This window comes from Dermacentor andersoni, chromosome 8, assembly GCF_023375885.2.
Source record: "Dermacentor andersoni chromosome 8, qqDerAnde1_hic_scaffold, whole genome shotgun sequence".
NCBI classification, from domain to species: domain Eukaryota; kingdom Metazoa; phylum Arthropoda; class Arachnida; order Ixodida; family Ixodidae; genus Dermacentor; species Dermacentor andersoni.
Window position 1 is genome coordinate 87,017,059 of NC_092821.1, and position 20,493 is coordinate 87,037,551.

General features: G+C 47.9%; 1 protein-coding gene across 1 annotated transcript in view; it reads right to left on the minus strand.

The window, feature by feature from the left end:
* Positions 1-2,662: 2,662 nt before the first annotated feature.
* The window catches only part of LOC126529394 (arylsulfatase B-like), a 43,159-nt gene continuing 25,328 nt past the window's right edge, over positions 2,663-20,493 (minus strand). The window contains exons 6-9 of the mRNA XM_072284100.1: positions 18,724-18,850; positions 15,864-16,157; positions 4,966-5,411; positions 2,663-3,094 (exon numbers count right to left, since the gene is read on the minus strand). Coding sequence (XP_072140201.1) covers positions 2,960-3,094; positions 4,966-5,411; positions 15,864-16,157; positions 18,724-18,850 — 1,002 coding nt within the window. The 3' untranslated portion in view covers positions 2,663-2,959. The remainder of the gene's footprint in view (positions 3,095-4,965; positions 5,412-15,863; positions 16,158-18,723; positions 18,851-20,493) is intronic.

Sequence of the window (20,493 nt, forward strand, 5' to 3'; positions counted from 1 at the left end):
ACTTGCAGTCACACTCAAACATAGGCTGCCAATACAAGTTCTCACTGCTGCAATATTGAAAGCATAAAAAAACAAGTGTACTGCAGGGGAATAGCAGTATATGATGAACTCTTCGGGACGGACCATCTGGCGCTCCCATTCGGAAGTGCTGCTCAAATGCGCAGCTTGCGCTAATTTCTCATCAGTAGGATTACCTCCTAGCCAACCCATAAAGCATCGTCATATGATTCATGGTAATAGAAGTCGCCATACCTACGAATGATCAACGGCAGAGTCATGAACACTTGTGGAGAACTGATCCATATGCGCTATGTGGAATTATGAGACTGGTTTTGCTAGCATTTGTGTGGCGTCGGGTGCCTTTCGCAGGGTAGAAACACATGACGTAGGTTGGTTGACTGTCTTGACATTGACTGTCACGTAGTAGTGAAGGTAAAGAACGCAGTAGCAATACTGCGAATGACGAAACTTTTATTTGGCGAACCTGTGCCCACAAAACCAGGCTACGCTTAAAGCACAACGATAGCGGCGAACGCAGTCGGCGATCGATCTAAACATGATTTGCCCGTCAAGCGCGTCGGCTTTTATACCTGGGCCATCGAACGTTCCAGAGTAATCGCTGGTGCACATGTGTCTTCCAGAAAGTTCTACGCCATTCGCGCCGCGCAGGCATGCGATCAGATTACGCAAGGTTCGGTGACGACAGCGGACAGAACCATCGATAACATTCCAGAAACTTCCGAGACATGCAGGCGCGTCCCGCGATGAGCGATAACATTTCTTTGACGGTGAAAAGCGCCCTCCCGAAAAAGATAAACAGGCCCACCTGTCAACACTTACCTTTTGTGTGACAACGCTAAACCGTTTAAACAAAGTACCCAGTGTTGTAGTAGAACAAAAAGGATTGAAAATTTTGTCGACGTCTTTGGAGCCAAAGCGTGAAAGAGCTTCGCAAGCAAGTTAGCCCATATTAGAGGTTCAAGCAAATATTAAAAAAAAAACACGTGAAAATATACAGCATTATAACTTTCATCAATGAAGTATTTTCAAGCAAGCTAAGGGGTTCTGGCTGTCAACAAATGATAAGTAATTTTTTTAGAGACCAGCATGGTTTCTAAAAAGGTTTCTCATGCGACACCCAACTTACACCCTTTATTAACGATATCAGTTCCAGTCTTGACACTAACACTCCCGTCGATGCATTTTTTCTTGACTTTTCTTGACAATAAAGTACCTCACTACTAATTATTTCAAATACTTTCCATACTAAATCTTAACCCCCGTTCATTTGATTGGATACGTAGCTTTTTAACTAACCGACAACAATTTGTATATGCTAATGGTCACTCTATCGCGTTTTTTGCCCTGTAGATTCTGGCGTTCCTCAGAGAACTCTACTCGGCTTGCCGCTTTTCCTAGTATATATTAGCGACTTACCGACTAACATTTCATCAGAAATACGCTTATTTGCTGATGATTGCGTGCTCTATCGGAAAGTTAATAATACTGACGACGTACTAGCTCTTCAAGCTAATCTTTTTGTCATAGAAACTTGGCGCAAAAAATGCTTAATGAGCCTGAATACTAACAAGTCATCCCTTTTGTCTTTCCACCGCAGGCCATCCTATCCCGCCCGTGAATATGTAATCAAAGGTTCCATTATTTCCTCAGTTAGTACTTACAAATACCTTGGTATCAGTCTTCGCTCCGATATGTCATGGTTCACACACAATAACAAGATAACTAACGATGCTAACCGCATGCTTGGTTACTTGCGCCGTAACCTCTGATTTGCTCCCGCTCCTGTCCAAACATATAGAATTGTGTACTTTTGTCAGACCTAAAGCCGAATACCCATGTGCCATATGGGACCTTTACCAAGCTAACTATAGTAACATGTTAGAAGGAATCCAAAATCATGTGGCGCGGTTTATTCCCTGTGATTATGCTTTTACTTCCAGTACTACAGAACTTAAGTCATGGGCTAACCTTCCTAACCTTCTACTTCGCTGAAAAACTGCCAGTCTCTCACTGTTCCACAAGTTCTTCCATGCATCTCCCCGGTCCTCCAACTTTTGTCCAGTTTGCCGCCATTCGAACAAGACCAACCACAACAAAGCCATGTATCCTCCACCAGCCCGAACCACCGCTCATCTATCCTCATTTTTGGTTCGTACCTCAAGTGACAGGAATGAACTTCCCGCTTCAACTCTTCTTCATGAGAACCCTCTTCATTTTAAACGCATCATTGAAGAACAAACTTATGGTAAATAAAATGTACGCGCCCACTCCTAAGGTAAAACCCCTCCGGGAGCCTTTGAGGTATCGGAATAAATAAATAAATATCTGTTGTAGCTGCTGGCACCAGGGCTAAAATGTGTTCTTAATATTGTTGCGAACTTACAGGCAAAGGTACTAACCCACGCACGCTGCACATAGGTACTTCCAAAGCACGACACATCATAGAAGAGAAAAGAAAACAAGAAAGGGGTGATCGACTTTACTATGCGCAAGAGAAGTTAAATGCAATGAATATGCCGGAACAGATACTAACATACAGTGGGTATGAACTTGCTTTCATAGTTCCCTTTACAGCGCGAATAAACTACACAAGGACAGAACAACATCCGTTGTTCAGTCTCGTTAAGTATATATTTGGCAATGACGTTCCACGAGCAGTTGATTTATTGACATACAGTGCAAACTAGGGTCGGATGGTACATGTCTGAAAAAAAAAAAAAAAACGGGTAACAGTGCAAAGAACGGGACGTGCAGACTGAGACCGAAGAAGCGCTTCGCCTGTCTCTGTCGACAGGTCCCGTTCTTTGAGCTTTTACTCATTTCTTTTTCAGATTTTGTTGCATTCAGATGCTGTTAAATAAGGATGCCCTTCCCCACAGAACTTTATTTTTGATTGAATAAGTATAGCGCGCCCGTACTGTCAACGTGTACACGACTCTTAAGATGACTCAACCCAAGGTGCCCATGTTCCGTCGTGGTTCTCCGGAAAGCTTGCAGGATCAACGGGTTTGTTCAAACTAGGAGTGGCAACTGATCGGTAATAATCTAAACGTTTCTTCAAAGTAGATACAATCTGCAAAATAAAAAGAAAGTATGACGGCAAATCAGTTCCGCGAAATTTCTCAGAGGGGAGGATGCTTTGCGCAAGGAAAAGAAAAAATTGCCCTAGACCCGACAGTGAAGTTTTGAGTTACGAGTTGCACTTGAAGCTCTCCGTTAATTCCGCTTAGCTCCGCGAGCCTGGTACCCCTCTCGTTAGCGCAGATTGTAGAGAGACCAGGTGGGAGAGAAGTGGCTTCAGGGTTAGATACCGAGACCTAGATAAATTTTTTTTGACCAGATGCGAAGCTTCCTATGTAGTTCGTGCTTAGTTGCTTCGTGCTACTTTTGTGTGGATCCCAAATTTATTACGATAGCAATTACATACGAGCGCTCCAAGCATGTTCGAGCTGATGGGCCACCATTAATTGCCACTGACGCTGCCGCACTGTGAAGGTATCGACATGCCTGCGTGGCCCACGCAGCCCACACATGGTGGATTAGAAAGTCTCCAGAGAGGCGCCGTGAGTTCGTCTGCAAAAGCGACGCATTCAAGAGGATGCACCATGACGCTTCGTTCAAACCGCTCTGCTGCAGCAGGGGCGGTGTCCTGACCACCGCTGCTGGGTTGAGCGTTGTGAGCGCGCGCGCGTTATCGTTCCTGCTGAGCAGCCCACTGTATACCACACCGTGGTGCAAGCACTGGTCTGAGCAGAACGAATAGTAAACGTCAAGCTGTATCTACCTAATCCTTTTCTTCAGCGCTGGTAAACGTGGAGTGTTTATTTTTCTGTCTGATCTCGTGCACCGCTGACGTGCGATGGGTGACGCCAGTACACCACCGGCGACGCTCCCCATCCTGCCAGCGTTCTGAGACTCTTACAGCGTAACTCTGTGCGTCGTTAACGCTTTCAACGCTTCGCCTCCGGACGTGACTGCCTACTTTTGTTTTTGCTCAAATCGAGGACGCAGAATGAGCGCCTGTGTAAGGTAAGACAGGCAAAAATAATCGTAAATGGAAATTGAGGAACGCGGCTATTGAGTAACCCTGGGGTGGTATTCTCTGAGAGTCCACCTAGTGGACTGTCCATTTCGGCCGCTGCTGATTGGATGCAGCTGTACGGGCGAGGAGGAGTCAAGCAGCCCCAGCCAATCAGCAGCGGCCGAAATGGACAGTCCACTATGTGGACTCCTACAGAATACCACCCCTGGTGAAAAGCTTTGGTCATCAATTGTAAAAGAAAGTGAAAATTTGTCGATCGTTTCTAATTAAAACAAGACGGACGGTTTACAGGGAGAAACAGAGTTGATCAGATTAGCAGTGCCGAAGGCATGTCTCCTCGTGGAAATCCTGTGTCTAGCCCTGGTTCATAAACTGTTTATCAAAAACTTGGTAGTAGTTCTTGCCTTAATTGATTTGAAACCACGTGGTAGCTGCATGGTTGTGACACGGCCGCCGGTTAGAGCCGTGGTTGTGAGGTTGATTTCTGAATAGCGTAAACCGATGTACGCAGAACGGAGGACGTAAGTAAATGAGGCTATTATCTGAACGCAGTAATTTTCGTGCACTGCAGTCAGCTGTGCCTTATCTAATCTGCACAGTTACAGAAGACAGCTAATAAGCTTAAACTGAAATTATTCAAATACACTTAGCTAACTCATGCGAGAGCATACAGTGTGAACGAACTTGAGTTTCAAAATATGCGCTGCAACATTTCTTTGGAATGTATACCCTAATGTAGGCTGACAGGTTGGATGTTTCTCTGCAGGCCAACCTGCTTGCCTCTGCTATCTCATTTTCTTTCTCTCCGGTATCCCCGTATGCTTCAGTGCGTTGCATACTTATTAATAGCTGACAAAAACCTACTCCTAATTACGTCAAAGCGGCCAATTTGTGACACTCACGTCTGGGTGTTCTTCTGCGAGATTGTTCAGCTCGCACGGATCCTTGGCGATATCAAACAGGAACACTTTGTCATCGGGGGAGAAGTTCTCAGTGGTGTTTTCGCCGCAGGTAAGCGTCGCCCTCTGCCTCCAGTCTTTAGGGAAGGTCAAGCTATCCGTGTTGTAGAACCTCCTCAGCGTCTCGGCCGCTTTTGAGCGGGCGAGCAGTTCGTCGAGGTCGTCGAAAGGACGACGTCCCCCTGTCGTTCGGTAGCGGTCGTTGTCAGCACCCGTGGGGTCGAGTACCAGCTTGTACTGCGAGTCACGGATGGCTGCCACAGACGATTCCTGCGGCTCCAAGGGTTCGATATTGTAGACGAGTTCGGTACGAGCGGAACCCGTTCCGTTCGACAGGTAGTCCCACATGTCGAGTCCGTCCATGTTTTCTAGATTCGATACGTTGCCGCCTGAAGAGCAAATAAAAAGGGAGCAGTTCAACGTAAAGCACAAGAACGTATACATGTGTGTCACTAGAATAACGTAAAACACAATGAGGAGATCATTGTATGACAGTTATTGTAAAGTAGTGCGCACAGAAACGATCACAAGGAGGAGCTAGAAAGAGCCAGCTGGCAACGTACCTCAACGCCGCATGAGTAGGAGTCACGTTCGAAAAAAAATGTAATAGGTAATTTGTGTAGTTCGCAACCCCTGCTGCTGAGAAACCTGTCGCGCTGCAAAGACGGTACATACCAAGTGAGCGGGAGCAGCAAAACTTCAGAATTTCGGAAGGAAAAGAAGTTCCAGCTTGCGCTTGCGGTAGTACTTTCCTTGCATTAGCCATCGGTCGCACAGCCCGCTACCAGCGCTAAGAAGTCACACAGTGCATTCTGTTCACGTTGCACGGGCAAGGCGCTTCTAACGGCGAGATCCGTAATAGGGAGTTTTAAGGGAGTTTTATAAAAAGAGCTCCCGAGGTTAGGGTGTCACGACTAGCTAACGCTTTGCAGTTCCCACCAGTTCGGGAGCTTATATATTTACCCGGTTTGCATTAGCATAGCGCGATTACAGCGACCTTATGGTTGCATAAACAAAGTCTAGAAACAGTGCCTGAGGAATCAAATCTGTAATGTTTAGAATACGTGGGCTTTTCGTAAGTCTTAAGCGCTATGCGAAAAGCAAGAATCGCAATTGCGGGACATGTTCTCGACTCGGGTGGTTTCGCATGAAGAATTTTCGGTTGTAGCACAGCTACTGCACAGACAGAAAGAAAGGGCAACACACACACAGCGCAAACTGCCAACAATATAATTTCGGGAAAGAATGACACTTATGCATCGCGCAAATACGTCACAGACAAGTGTCCTACTACAGTGTCCATAACTGAGCGCTAAGAGTTACAGTACGGCTAAACAAACCAAACAGTAACTAGTATCGCTAACGTATGCATGGGAAATTCGTGTCCTTCTTTCACAGTGACCTTGGAGCCTTCCTCACACACGCTTCGCCAAGTGCCTCAATGTGAACACTTTCAACACTCAGGTGACTCTATTCAAATTTGTTGTTTTTTTTTTTCAAAGGGCAACTGTATATTGAAAACTGGAAGTGCAACCACACTTGTGAGAGTGATGGAGAAAAAAAAGCATCCCGCGGTGATTCGTTTCTTTTGTTAGATTGCCTCCCTCAGTCGCTCATTCATGCATCTGCCAGTTTGCCCTTGTATTTTACCCCACAAACATAAGCATCTAGGGGGTGGGCAAGGCCCCCGAAGTCATTACATAGCCCCCCCCCCCCCAACCCTCTCGAAGGAAGAAAAAAAAAACTGAAAAAGGCGCATGGAAGTTCATTGAAACGACACACTCTCGACGCTTTCTATCAGATGCATCGTACCTGCAGCGGAACTGTAGTCAGGTAGCCAGTATTAAAGATGAAAAAAAAATTATCTTAGTAGGGCAGCGTACTTTAAGAATTTTGCTAAGGGTCCATTTTCGTCCCTTCTCACCAGCATAGGGAGAGCAATTGTCCCCTCTCTGCCCCCTTGGTGTGCGCTCCTATGCACTAGGTAATGGTATACGGTATATGAATCAACAAACTTGCTTCCGTTGGCAATTAACAAAATTACCTCGATGATTCTTTTTACATGGGCTTCTTATTGCATTATCTGGTTTTGTTCGTACACATAGACTGGCTAGCTTGTTCGCAGTGAAAAAAAAATAGATTCACTTTTCCCAGAAGGCGTATATTTCTCACGTTATGGGACAAGGGGTGGGCGTACAGAATAAAACTTTTTTTTTTTTGCCGGACTCTATGCTTGCTGGCGTCGAGGGTACAGCCCCTCCCGACTGTGCTTCCCCGAGGAGCCCTTAAGAAACCGATACTATCACATCGACGATCTGTAGAAGAGGCTCTATGAACATGTAAACCAAATATTATTGCGCTGCGTGTGGTACAGAACATTCTCTCTCGCGTCCAAAACAGAGAAAAGTCTCTTGCTCTCGCCTTCGTAATGTCGTCATGTGCAGCGTCATTGCAAGCAGCGATACGAATCAATAGGTATTGACTTATTACGTGATCGCGAGCACATTCTCGTTAACACTATTATTGCTAAGTCGAGTCAAACAAATGAAAGGTTTTTGAGTCTCTGACCTAAAGAGAGACAGAAAAATAATTTCGTATTAGCACAGCCGATCTACACAGGGCATTTGCGCTTAGATGCCTTTCCTCCACGTGGCCTCCGAGATAGCAGTGGCGTGCTGCATAGCTTAGCCTACCGCGACCGTCACGGGATGCCACGACGAGCCCTCTCACCGACTAGTCCCTCAACTTGTTGGGGGTTTGCCTCCTTGGCTTCTCCTCTGTGTATAGTTACTGTATACGGCAGCCACGGGCACTAACTCTACCCCCATGTAACTTGCAGCGCCCTAGTGGAGACGGAAGCAGAGAGAAAGTCGCTGATTGGCGCGATAACTAAGTTTAGCTCCGCTTGTAGATTGGAAAAACGTGCTTCGGTCGGGAATTTGTGAGGCGACATACCTTATTGGTGAGATAATTCGATTACTAGCGAAGAAAAGTGTTTCAGGGCGCCTTTAGATAAACGAGGGCAACGTTTTTCTAGTGCAATTCCTAGACACATTATTACGTGTTCCCTTTAACAAGCTTGGAGAGAATTGAATGACACCATTGAAGTGGCTTATTAGACAGAGCGTTTTTAGCATGGTGTGTGATCTTCAGAAAACAAATTTCACATTGAGGGATCGGATGGTTCCATCCAGTGGCATCTCGACGGTACATTCAAGGGAACTAAGATATTTACATATGCATGATATATGTATACATATGACATGTATAACTTTCCGACATTGCTTGTAAAAACTCTGTGAGGCGCCCTCAAGCAACAATAAAACATCATCAACAAATCAGAAACCTCTATAAACTTCTGTTCCTTCTAGAAGTTAAGTTAGGTTCCTATACCAATTCTGCGAGGTGCAGGTTACTGAAGACAGGGGCTAAGCAGGACGCAATATACACAACGTGCCCCTGCAGATACGGAACATTATCCCACAGGATAAATGTCGAAGTCAAGTAGTACTTTAGTGATCCTAGAAAGATTTTCCATTTCCTGCATGTCGCATACATGTAAACTATGGTAATGCGTTAGGAAATGAACACAGCGCTGACGTTTCTCTTCATCGCGAACGGTAGCTGTGACGTTGGGACGACGTTTATTCAACTCTGTTATAGTCAAAGAAGGGGCGCAGATTGACCAAGTTGGCAATCGAATAACTTCGTTCAAGGACTGCACGCCGCGAAGCAGTAAAAACAGGACGACAGCTGGCAAAGACTGAAGGTCCGACCGGTAGGATGGACACAGATATTCTTAAAAAGCATACAATGATGTACGTCAACAAGGGCTTGTAAGACAAGGAAAAACATCTCACCTCTTGCGGAGCATGCCCATTGTTACGTTTCGCCTACAACGCGCGGTAATGCCGGCGCGGATGCAACGGACGCCGGGGCTTTGTTCAAAGCGGCGGACATTTTGGCCCGTCCGACGCCGCCGCAACGCCTACCCGCCAAGCGTGCCCAGGCGTGTTTCAGTGCCACGTGTCTTCGTGTGTGCGTGTGTGTGTGTGTGCCCTCGCTTGTCAAAGCGCGGCAGCCGGGGAGCGGAGTTCCCCGAATGAGGAGCCTGGAGGTCTCTCGGCTCAACCGTTCGCGCCGTCGTGTGGGCGGTTGGCGATGCGTCACTACACTCGGTTCAGCAGGTCTCTCGGCCCGACAGTTCGCGCCGTCGTGGGCTCCTGCTGCGCCGTCCCGTGACCTTCATCCCGTGACCTTCCCTCCTTCCCTTTTGGACCGCGACGCCGGGAGTATAAGAGCAGCTGCCCCCGGACGCCAGGAGAGAGGCTCCGATTTGTACTGTTGAGTTACGTGCTCTCCCGTCTCTCCAATTCGGTCGACCTGACCGGCCGCTCTTTTGCTATGTTAGAATAAACAAGTTGTTCTGTTACCAGTCTTCTCATGCTTTGCCGGGACCTTCGGATGCTTCCAGTGCCCCAGGCCGCCAGGCCAACGCTACCCTTGGGGCTTGCGACCCATTGGCAATAACGGGCGTCAGCACCGAGACCCCAACAACTCGTGGCAGCGGTACGATTACAACATCTGGTTGCCAGCGGTGAGATCGCGACAACGGAGGCCAGCAGCGAAGAGATGCGGTTGACTGTATGCTGAGCAGCACAACGACCATCCGGGAGCAGCGCAACGAGCCCTGTGTGATGACTGGTTGCCTGCAGCGGAACGACTGCGCTGAAGTCTTGGCTGCGAGGTTTGGTGAGTGCGGGACGTTCTTCTTCTGAGTTTTGCCAGGCTTTTGTTAGAGTTAGAAACAGAGCTGGTAATTGTGGTTGTCGTTGCTACCGGGTTAGTTTGCGGCAAGACAATAGTAGGCAGTAGAGAAAGCAGCATTCAGAGCAGCCATGGATTTGAAGTCGTTGCGCAAACCGAAATTGCTGGAGCTTGCAAGAGAGTTGGGTCTGGATGTCTCAGACAAACTCAGAAAACCAGAACTGCTAAGGGCTATTCTTGAGTTAGAAGCTGAGGATGACGAGCTGTCGGAATGCCTTGAGACAATTGAGGAGAGGGAGGAGCAAAAAGAGAAACAGGAGCGCGAACTTAAAGAACAGAAAGAGAAAGATGAGCGCGAACGTAAAGAACAAAAAGAGAAAGAAAAAGAAGAGCGCGACCGTCAACACGCTTTGGAAATGAAGCGTCTCGAGGTAGAGATGGAACGCGCTCGTAATGGAAGTCAGGCACACGGTGCAGGAGAACGAGTATTGTTCAAAATGACTGACCTGATGCGGCCGTTTAAGCTTGGAGAGGACATTGGTTTGTTCCTGGTTAACTTTGAGCGAACGTGCGAGAAGCAGGGGTTCTCTCGGGAAACGTGGCCACAGCGCTTGCTCACTTTGCTACCCGGCGAGGCGGCCGACGTAGTCGCTCGCTTGGAGAGAGAGGAGGCAGAGGATTTCGACAAAGTGAAATCGAGTCTGCTAAAAAAGTACCGGCTGTCAGCGGAGGCGTTCCGTCGGAAGTTTCGGGAAAATGAGAAAGGCAAAAGTGAGTCATATACAGAGTTTGCGTACAGGCTTATGTCAAACATGCAGGAGTGGCTCAAAGAAGAGAAAGCGTTTGGTGACCATGAGAAAGTTCTGCAGTGTTTCGGGCTAGAACAGTTTTATAGTCGGTTACCTGAGAACGTGCGGTACTGGGTCTTGGATAGGCCAGACGTTAGTACGGTGGCTAGAGCCGCTGAGCTAGCCGAGGAGTTTGTGACGCGTCGGGCTCGCGGAGCTAAGGACGGTCAAAAGGGTGAATTTGGCTCCAAGTTGGAGAGGCCGAAGTTCACACCCATGAGAGCAAAGGGGGATACACGTAGTGCGGATGCGAGTGAAAGCAGTCCGACCGAACGTAAGGAGACGGCGGCAACCGAAGCCGAACGCAGAAAGCGGTTCGAGACGAGGCAAGCGCGCGTTTGTTATACGTGCCAGAAGCCGGGTCACTTTTCGGCGCAGTGCCCAGAAACAAAACCAAAAGTCGTGTTTTTTTCATTAGGCAGCACTGACGAGAACATGAAGCTTCTCGAGCCTTACATGCGAGACCTCCTCGTGAACGGGAAAGAGTGCCGAGTGCTTCGCGATTCCGCAGCTACAATGGATGTAGTTCACCCCTCTTACGTAGAACCCGAAATGTTCACGGGCGAGTGCGCATGGATCAAGCAAGCAGTGGAAGCTCATAGCGTGTGTCTGCCGGTAGCAAAAGTGCTTATTGAAGGACCTTTCGGAGCACTTGAGACGGAGGCCGCAGTGTCATCTATGCTGCCCCCCCAGTACCCGTACCTATTTTCGAACAGGTCCGATCACCTCCTGCGCGAGAAGGGGCTTTTGTTTGGTGAGGCTAGCGTTCAGGCCTTAACCAGATCGAAGGTTCGGGAGCTCGCTGCAAAGGCGGTAGTTGCGGGGCCGACGTTGTTGAACGATGAAAAAGGGTCAGAGGCGCAGCAAGCTGGTATTCAGAGCACGCCCGAACGGGATAAACTTGACCCTGTAGCGTTAAAGGCACCAGATACTGGAGAGGAAATTCCCGATGCGGGAAAGTTAGAAGAGCTTCCGGTCGAGCTTCCGGGACTAGGCTCAGTGACAAACAGGAAAGACACCGATCAAGTCATTAGTGACTTAATAAGTAAAGCATCGCTGTCGCCTGAGCAGAAAACCGAACTACACCAGCTCTTACAAGAGTTTCAAGGTCTGTTCTCTGAGAGGCCTGGTAGGACTTCTGTCCTTACTCATGACATAGAACTTACCTCCCCAGAGCCAGTACGATCCAAGGCGTACCGGGTGTCACCCCGCCAGAGCGATATTATGGAGGCTGAGGTAACGAAAATGCTACAGCTCGGTGTTATTGAAGCGGGTGAGAGTGATTATACCTCCCCTTTGATTTTAGTTGAGGTACCGGGCAAGGAACCTCGTCCTTGCGTCGACTACCGCAGGCTTAATTCCATCACTAAGGATCAAATTTATCCGATCCCTAACATCGAGGAGCGCCTTGAGAGAGTGAGTAGCGCTCAGTTTATTTCCACCCTAGATCTTGTCAGGGGTTATTGGCAGGTTCCACTTACAGAAGAGGCTAGTAGGTATGCGGCATTCATTTCACCAATGGGGACATTCCGTCCTAAAGTTTTGAGTTTTGGTTTGAAGAACGCGCCATACTGCTTTTCAAGCCTCATGGATAAAGTGTTGCGGGGACAGCAAGAATTCGCTTTACCGTATCTAGACGACGTAGCGATATTCTCCGCATCCTGGCCTGAGCATATGGCCCACTTGCGGGCAGTGCTAACCCGCCTGCGCGATGCGGGCTTGACAGTCAAAGCTCCCAAGTGCCAGTTAGCACAGGCCGAGGTTGTCTACCTCGGACACGTGATTGGTCGGGGTCGTCGCCGCCCCTCTGAAATAAAAGTGGCCGCTGTGCGAGACTTCCCGCAACCGCGCACGAAGACCGATATTCGGTCGTTCTTAGGTGTCGCCGGCTACTATCAGAGGTACATCCCCAGGTACTCTGATATCGCGGCTCCCTTGACGGATGCTCTAAGAAAGACAGAGCCGCAAACAGTCGTCTGGGATGAGACGAAGGAAAGAGCTTTTAGCGCCCTAAAGAGCGCCCTAACAAGCCAGCCTGTGCTACGATCGCCCGACTACACAAAAGGGTTCGTTGTTCAGTGTGATGCTAGTGAGCGAGGCATGGGCGTTGTACTGTGCCAACGGGAAAATGGAGAAGTAGAACACCCCGTCCTGTATGCTAGTCGTAAGCTGACGAGTCGTGAGCAGGCGTATAGCGCCACCGAGAAAGAGTGTGCGTGTATCGTGTGGGCCGTTCAGAAATTGTCATGTTACCTAGCTGGCTCGAGGTTTATCATTGAAACGGATCACTGCCCTCTCCAATGGCTGCAGACCATCTCTCCCAAAAATGGCCGCCTCCTGCGCTGGAGCCTCGCTTTGCAACAATATTCCTTTGAGGTGCGTTACAAAAAGGGGAGTCTCAACGGTAACGCCGATGGCTTAAGTCGAAGCCCCTAACGTGGGAATCAGCCTCAAAATTGCTTGTTACTGATGTTTTTCTTCCTGAGGCAGGATTTTTTTTAACTTATTGCTTTTGTGTAGTGTTTCAAAGTGATGATGTGCTTTTTAGTGCAATTTTTCCGATTTGTGGACGCGTTCTGAGTGCTGCTAAACTACTGTAAGGAACTAGGCAGCAGTATAAAAGGGGAAAGAGCCTGGCAGGGCTTAGTGAGGGTTGTGCCGTGCTTGCTAACTGAGCGGTTGACTTTTGGCGTGGTTCTAACGCTTGCCGGAAACGAGAACAAAAATGTCAACTCTCCCGAAGTCACTTTGCAGTGTCCTGTGTGCACCTGAACGTGAGAACGAGGCCTTCTCTGTGCGCTGCGCTCAAGAAACGCCCAAGGACGCCCAACTTCGGTTATGAGCATCATCGAGCGACATCCCTCCGGACAGCGGATGCAGTCCCCTGACCATCGGGATCTCCTTCCCCCGGCGGGGCGGTCTGTTACGTTTCGCCTACAACGCGCGGTAATGCCGGCGCGGATGCAACGGACGCCGGGGCTTTGTTCAAAGCGGCGGACATTTTGGCCCGTCCGACGCCGCCGCAACGCCTACCCGCCAAGCGTGCCCAGGCGTGTTTCAGTGCCACGTGTCTTCGTGTGTGCGTGTGTGTGTGTGTGCCCTCGCTTGTCAAAGCGCGGCAGCCGGGGAGCGGAGTTCCCCGAATGAGGAGCCTGGAGGTCTCTCGGCTCAACCGTTCGCGCCGTCGTGTGGGCGGTTGGCGATGCGTCACTACACTCGGTTCAGCAGGTCTCTCGGCCCGACAGTTCGCGCCGTCGTGGGCTCCTGCTGCGCCGTCCCGTGACCTTCATCCCGTGACCTTCCCTCCTTCCCTTTTGGACCGCGACGCCGGGAGTATAAGAGCAGCTGCCCCCGGACGCCAGGAGAGAGGCTCCGATTTGTACTGTTGAGTTACGTGCTCTCCCGTCTCTCCAATTCGGTCGACCTGACCGGCCGCTCTTTTGCTATGTTAGAATAAACAAGTTGTTCTGTTACCAGTCTTCTCATGCTTTGCCGGGACCTTCGGATGCTTCCAGTGCCCCAGGCCGCCAGGCCAACGCTACCCTTGGGGCTTGCGACCCATTGGCAATAACGGGCGTCAGCACCGAGACCCCAACAACTCGGGCCAGCGGTGCGATTCCAACACCATGTGCACGGTTACACGCTTTATTTTATTAAATAAAGTGCAGAGAATGATGTAAAACTGAGATAGCCAACTACGTCTCTATTTGTTGCTTTTGTTTGTGTTGTTTCTTGTAGAAGTTTAACTAAGGTATATAAATTAAGGGTCTTATTAAACCAGTTTGTCGAAAGACTCATTGCATGTTCTTGCTAGATATTTCACTAGTGTAAACACGTTTGTCCAAGGAAAGAAATTACGAGCAGTGCATGTGTTAATCATTCTTGAAAGTTATAATGAAGTGCTAAAGTTTAGGATGCCAAACATCAAGAACCGCAAGTCCTCCCCAGTTTTTCTCTAATGAAGGCTACATTTTTGCCCTCACGTGCCCGATTTACACAAACCAAAAAAAAAAACACGTAAACGAAGGACCCAGCTAGGTAGGATGCTGTGCCCTTCGCAGGGACTTCTACCCGTCTTTAGATGTTAGTTTGGAGGCACCACTACGTCGGCCCGGTAACACGGCAACACTGGGTAACACTTTGGATGTGGCCATCGCTAGAATAAGCTGGTAACATGCAGCCGTGTTCGTCATTGATCAGAATATATATATATATATATATATATATATATATATATATATATACATATAGGGACCCATGCATGTCTATTATATCCCAGCACAGGATGGAGTGTCTCTCGGAAAAATTCTCAGTGCCCTTTCACTCTGTGCAGAAGGAAAACCAGCGAAACTGTGTATGTGGGCCCCTTAATGGCGAACTGCCCCTCCGCCGCGGGTCGGCCCGTCATTGCACTATTGGCCCACGTATGGGAAGTGCTTAACGCCTGCTTCACCTTCGCCGCGGGTCGGGCCGGTGTTGCACTAACTTCGGTATCGGCCCACGTATGGGGAGTGCTTAACGTCTGCTTCACCTCCACCGCGGGTCGGGCCGGTATTGCTCCACCTTCGGTATCGGCCCACGTATGGGGAGTGCTTAACGCCTGCTTCACCTCCACCGCGGGTCGGGCCGGTATTGCACTATCTGCGGGATCGGCCCACGTATGGGAAGTGCTTAACGGCTGCTTTGCCTCCGCCGCGGGTCGGCCCGGCATTTCACTATTTCCGGGATCGACCCACGTATTGGGAGTTTTTTGCTTACAACGACAGGAAAATTTCCTTGGACGGTAGTGGTATACAGCATCGCTGTGAAACAAACGCTGGTCCTCATGCATGGATGGTCAAAGATGTTAAATTACTGTTGCACGTATAGCCTTCGAGATGCATGGCGACTCTCCTTTTTACGCGTAACATAAATGTGCCCTACATGTTCGACCTCCATTCCTATCTCTTTACATTCCAATGGAGTTCCTTTCCACCGTGCAGGACCAAAATCCGGAATCTTTTACAGGTTACTCTCTTGCCCTGCCTGTTTCTCTCTCTCTCTCACTCTTTAAGCGAAAGCTTTCCCTGTGGCATAAAACGTGTGAAGAATGCATGTGATATTTACATGTATAATTTGTTGCCTTCGGTGAAGTGCTCAAAGCACTGTACACTATAACGCCTTTGTTAGCCATATTTCTGGTTTCAGTGATAAGGTAAATGATTTAGGAATAGCTTGGGCACTGACCAGCGACTCTGTAGAATGTTGTGAACCAGTCTGTGAGATGCATCAGCTGGTTCGACACTCCTCGCCTCCGCTTGAGCAGGGTACTCCAGACGAAGGCGGGAACCCTGGTCGAACCTTCCCAGACCGACATCTTCAAACCGCGCAGTGGCCAATTGAAGCTGCGGGTCGAGTGATCGCCGTACGGGGTGCCGCCGTTGTCACTGCTGAATAGCACGACAACGTTGTCAAGCATGCCGGCTTCCTCAAGCGTCTCGAACACCTGGCCTACGGACTGGTCCACCGTGTCCACCATACCTGCGAAAGTGACATTAAGTTCAGAGCCTATCAAGTTTGTGACTCGAAATACCTGTATTTGCGGAAACTGTTGCATTTAAATTGCGGTCTCAAGAGAGCAGAGCCTGCTACTACTTGCTTGGAAGGCGCGTTCAGATGACACCGCCTTAGTGCTTTTCATATCTCGTTCGGGCACCACGTGCACAAATATCCATGGCCACTTAGCGCGCCGAAATAAAAAGAAAATCAGTGATGAAATTAAACATGCACAAAACGTGTCGCATATTGAGACACTTCTGAGTGATTTGTAGCACGTGCAACACCGGTGCTTGTCCGAGGGTCAGAGGCCTATTTTTAGTACCTCACTCTCGCGGTAGTAAGAAAAAGTGGAGGAGCCATTCCACCCTATGAAGGTGGTTGAGCAAGGAAGCTGCTATTGTGGTATAAATTATGTTGGTCTAGAGTTTTGTTGGTGTGAATAATTGTACATATATTTATATATAGGCCCTTTACGCGAAATATGGAGAAATATGAGGCGCTCACTACGGAACGCACTACGTCATACATAGATGCAGCTGCCGCCGAAGGGCTTTTATCACGTCTCCCTAAAGACGCAGCTGTCGACGCAGCTGCGACGGAGCGCCGTTTAGACGCAGGTGGCCGTTAAACCGAGCCTCGACGCGAGCGGCGATATGCGTTGACCGGGGCGCAGTCCAAAGGAGTGCACGAAAAAGAACACGTTTGTTTGCAATTTGCAATATAGCATGCTTCGTAGCTAATTAGCTCAACGAAACTTGGGAGGACTAGAGTTGTATTCAAGTGTACAAAGATGGGGCTGTCCGCTTCCCTCGCGTAGAAGCCCATGTATTGATAGCAGACAGGAATTCCGCAATATTCACAACTTCACTGTGAACTACGTAATAATAAAAATTCAATAAAGCTCGGCGTAATGGTAGAGTCGTCTTAGCGGCTAATTGTCATATAATTTCTTTTGACACACAAAAAAAGAGGTACCACCGTTTTCTGCAACTATACTCAATCCGTAGATGGCCACGTGTTGACACCATCCGGGAATTCTGTATTGTTTGCAACTTCACTGGGAACTAATTATGACAAGTAAATGAAACTCGGCGTAATGATAGGGTCGTCTTAGCGACCAATATCAGTATAATTTTTTTGAAGGTACCTACATTAGACTGAGAGCTACAGCGCATTCGCGCGAAAGTTGGCTTTGCCGCAAGGTGTTTTCTGCTCGCCATCACGATTTTCCCGGAGGGTATCGATGAACAGCTCGGCTGTAAAAAGTCAATCTACGTCGCATAGAGGGTTTACAAAACTGTAAACCCTCTATGGAAGTTCGTGCGCGAGGTAGGCTTGACGAGATGGTTATGATCGTGTTGTATTTTTTAAAAATATAATCCCAGCATGGGCTTTCACACCATCGGAAGTTGCGTGCAATGCTGGCGCTATGGTCCTCCATTAATGCGGACAACGCCTATTTTGGTAACCTCTGTCCTCTGCCTATAGGTGACAATATTTCATTGATTAATAATTTTCCGCTCCCCACTATTGACCCTCACCCCTGTTTAGGTCACGGAGCCACCATGATTGTTGAACTTCATTCTCTCCCAGTGATTGGATCTATGCTGCAAGGTTGATGTCTGTAAAGTGCTTCAGTAAAACAAGTTGGAATGTAGACGGCTGGGTGTTTCCTCTCGATATAAGTATGTCGTCATGCAGCGGGTTACATTTCTTTTCGTCTGTCACAACGTTTTGCCTCAGGCGTATTATTTAGGTGTCTAGATAAGTGAGTTCCGAGTAGTCTAGAGAGTATTAGTTTGTGCTCTAATATTTGGCATTCCTGCAGATAGTTCTCGCATCGAGTACACATGTGTAAGCTTGTCAAAACTCACTCAAGAATTCAAAAGCTTCAATTCTTTATGAAGCTGCCCCTTCTTTTTCCGATTACAAAGATTAACAAAATGCGATGCAACTAAAACTTTATGCAATCAATTCATTGGTACTTCAGGTGGTACTTCTAGAAACTTCTCTGTAATGCTACTAGCTCCCCAGGTTTCAAAAAAATACAGGTATCACTGCGCAGAGCTGGATAAAATGCAATTATTAACAGGCTGAAGTAGCGCGTTCACGAAAGCAAAGTGAAAGCAAGAAATTACTTGCGTTACGCTTCCGCACAATCAACCGAAACTTTGTACAGTGCAAAATCAAATGCAGTGCGAAACTTGGCGCGCAAATCGTCAATGGAAGAAGAGCTGGAATGTTCAAGATTATTCTCAACGGCTGCGTGTTGGATGCCCCGTGTCGTGCGCCGTGCCGTGTGTTTTCTGCATGAGTCCATTTGTTTTGCTCTTCTTGCTTTTTTTGTGATACCCTTTGACTTCTCAATATAATATTCATTACGAAGAATGTAAAAAAAAACTTGTGCATTAGCCCATTCATGGATGTGCCCCAGCCGTCATAGCCGTGCTGTGCACGCCGATGGAACGAAACCCTTTTTGTTAGGTTTTGAGTGAGGGCACTTGCTAGTTCGAGAAACAAAGAGGTAAATATTATTTTTCAATGTTACCTGCGTAGAGAGTCCTTTGGACTTCTCCAATGTACGGAAACTTTATTACATTCTGGGCGGGCGCTTGCAGAGGTTCAGGGCCTCCCGAACCGTGTGGCGCTTGGTAGCTCACGTAAAGAAATAGGGGCTGTGGAGGGAAAGAAAACACTCTTTAAAATCCCACAAAAGTCCCTAGATGCTTTGCCTCAAAGGCCTTCCCTTCCCTTCCCTTATTTTTGTATGTTGTATGGTGCATATGTACTCCCAACTCAAAAGAGCCAAGGAGTAGCCGGTGTCGTATTTGTGCGTCGACAATTCCTCACCTCTTGTAAAAAAATAAAGGAAAAAACTAAATTGTTTAGAGTAATAGAGAATGGTTTCTGTAATATATTTTCGCTAATTTCGCGGCAAGAGGTAGAAGTAAATAGAAGAGATTGTGAAGGTCAAAAACTTTCATTTCTTTAAATTAATGCCGAAGCTTCTTGGCGGGTATACGTTACGGGACGTTATACATTTCGACACACTCCCTACTTTGTGGTGTTTTGGCAGTTGCTGCGCCGTGAAATTTCTATAAACTTCCAAAATGCAGTACCTTGATTCTTACGGAACACGATGGGGTCCCCGTAGTAGCCCCCCCCCCCCAAAAAAAAAAAAAAAGAAAAGAAACAGGCCTGAGCAAAGGTCGTCCAAATCTACATGAGCTGGTGCATGAAATTTGAGGCGGCGTCAGTTTTTACGTCTTTTCTGGCTTTCCAAGCCGCCTTCTGTCGGTAACATCCGAAGAGGCGCCGTCGCAAACAAGAGACGTGTCGCGTGCAGCACGGACTGAACGCGGGCGCAATCGTGAAGGGAAGCGGCGGCGGAAACCTACACCCGGTAAGAGTAGATTTTGGTTGGTATTGGCTTTGTTATCTCAGAAGGCGATGAGGAAAACTACAACAAGGCAAGAGCTGGAGCCAACGTTTAGACAAGTGGACGTGTCTTCTTAAAGGCCTTAAAAAAGAGAATACCACTTGTTGAAACGTTGGCTTCCGCTTTTACCTAGTTCTCGGTTTGCTCATCGTCTTGAATTTCCGTTTTCAGCCTTCCCCGTATTTTTCCTTATCTCAAAAGGGTTATTTACAAACACCACTAAAATTATTCTTCTATTTAGTGTCCCTCTAACAAGATGGTGAAAGGTCACATTTGAGTATTTTATTGGTCAACGTGTGAACGACAAGCCAAGGCAAGCGCCCCTAGTCTATCAAGCGAGATTGTTAGACAAGAATGGTGAATCCTGCGAGTTGCAACTCACCCATGACAGCACCGCGCGATAAGCGATGGCACACATAGAGGGAGAAATGAAACCTCACAAGCGCTGTCTAGCTACTGAAACCTTACTGGAAGCGAAACGCGACATTTATATTACTGTCCCGTTGTAGTGATGGTCAAAAAGTAGACAGTGATGAAAATTGTGAGCAACAAAAACTGAACGCTAATTTGGGCTAACCTGGGCTGAGAAATACGAGTTACATTCAGTGAACATCGATAGTTGAAATCCGATGTACAAGTCAGACGCGTCGGCTATACTTGCATGACTTGAAGATGCCCGTGCAGTCGCTGGTGCTTGCGTACCTTCCAGAAAGTGCAACACTATTCACGTCGCCCTTACAATATGATTACACGGCTTGTGCACAACATCGACAACAAATAGAATCAACAATAAATTTTGAAAAGAATTGCGATGCGTGCAGGCGCGTCTTGCACAGAACGATAACATTAACAGATGTTATCATGTGGAATGCGGTCCCA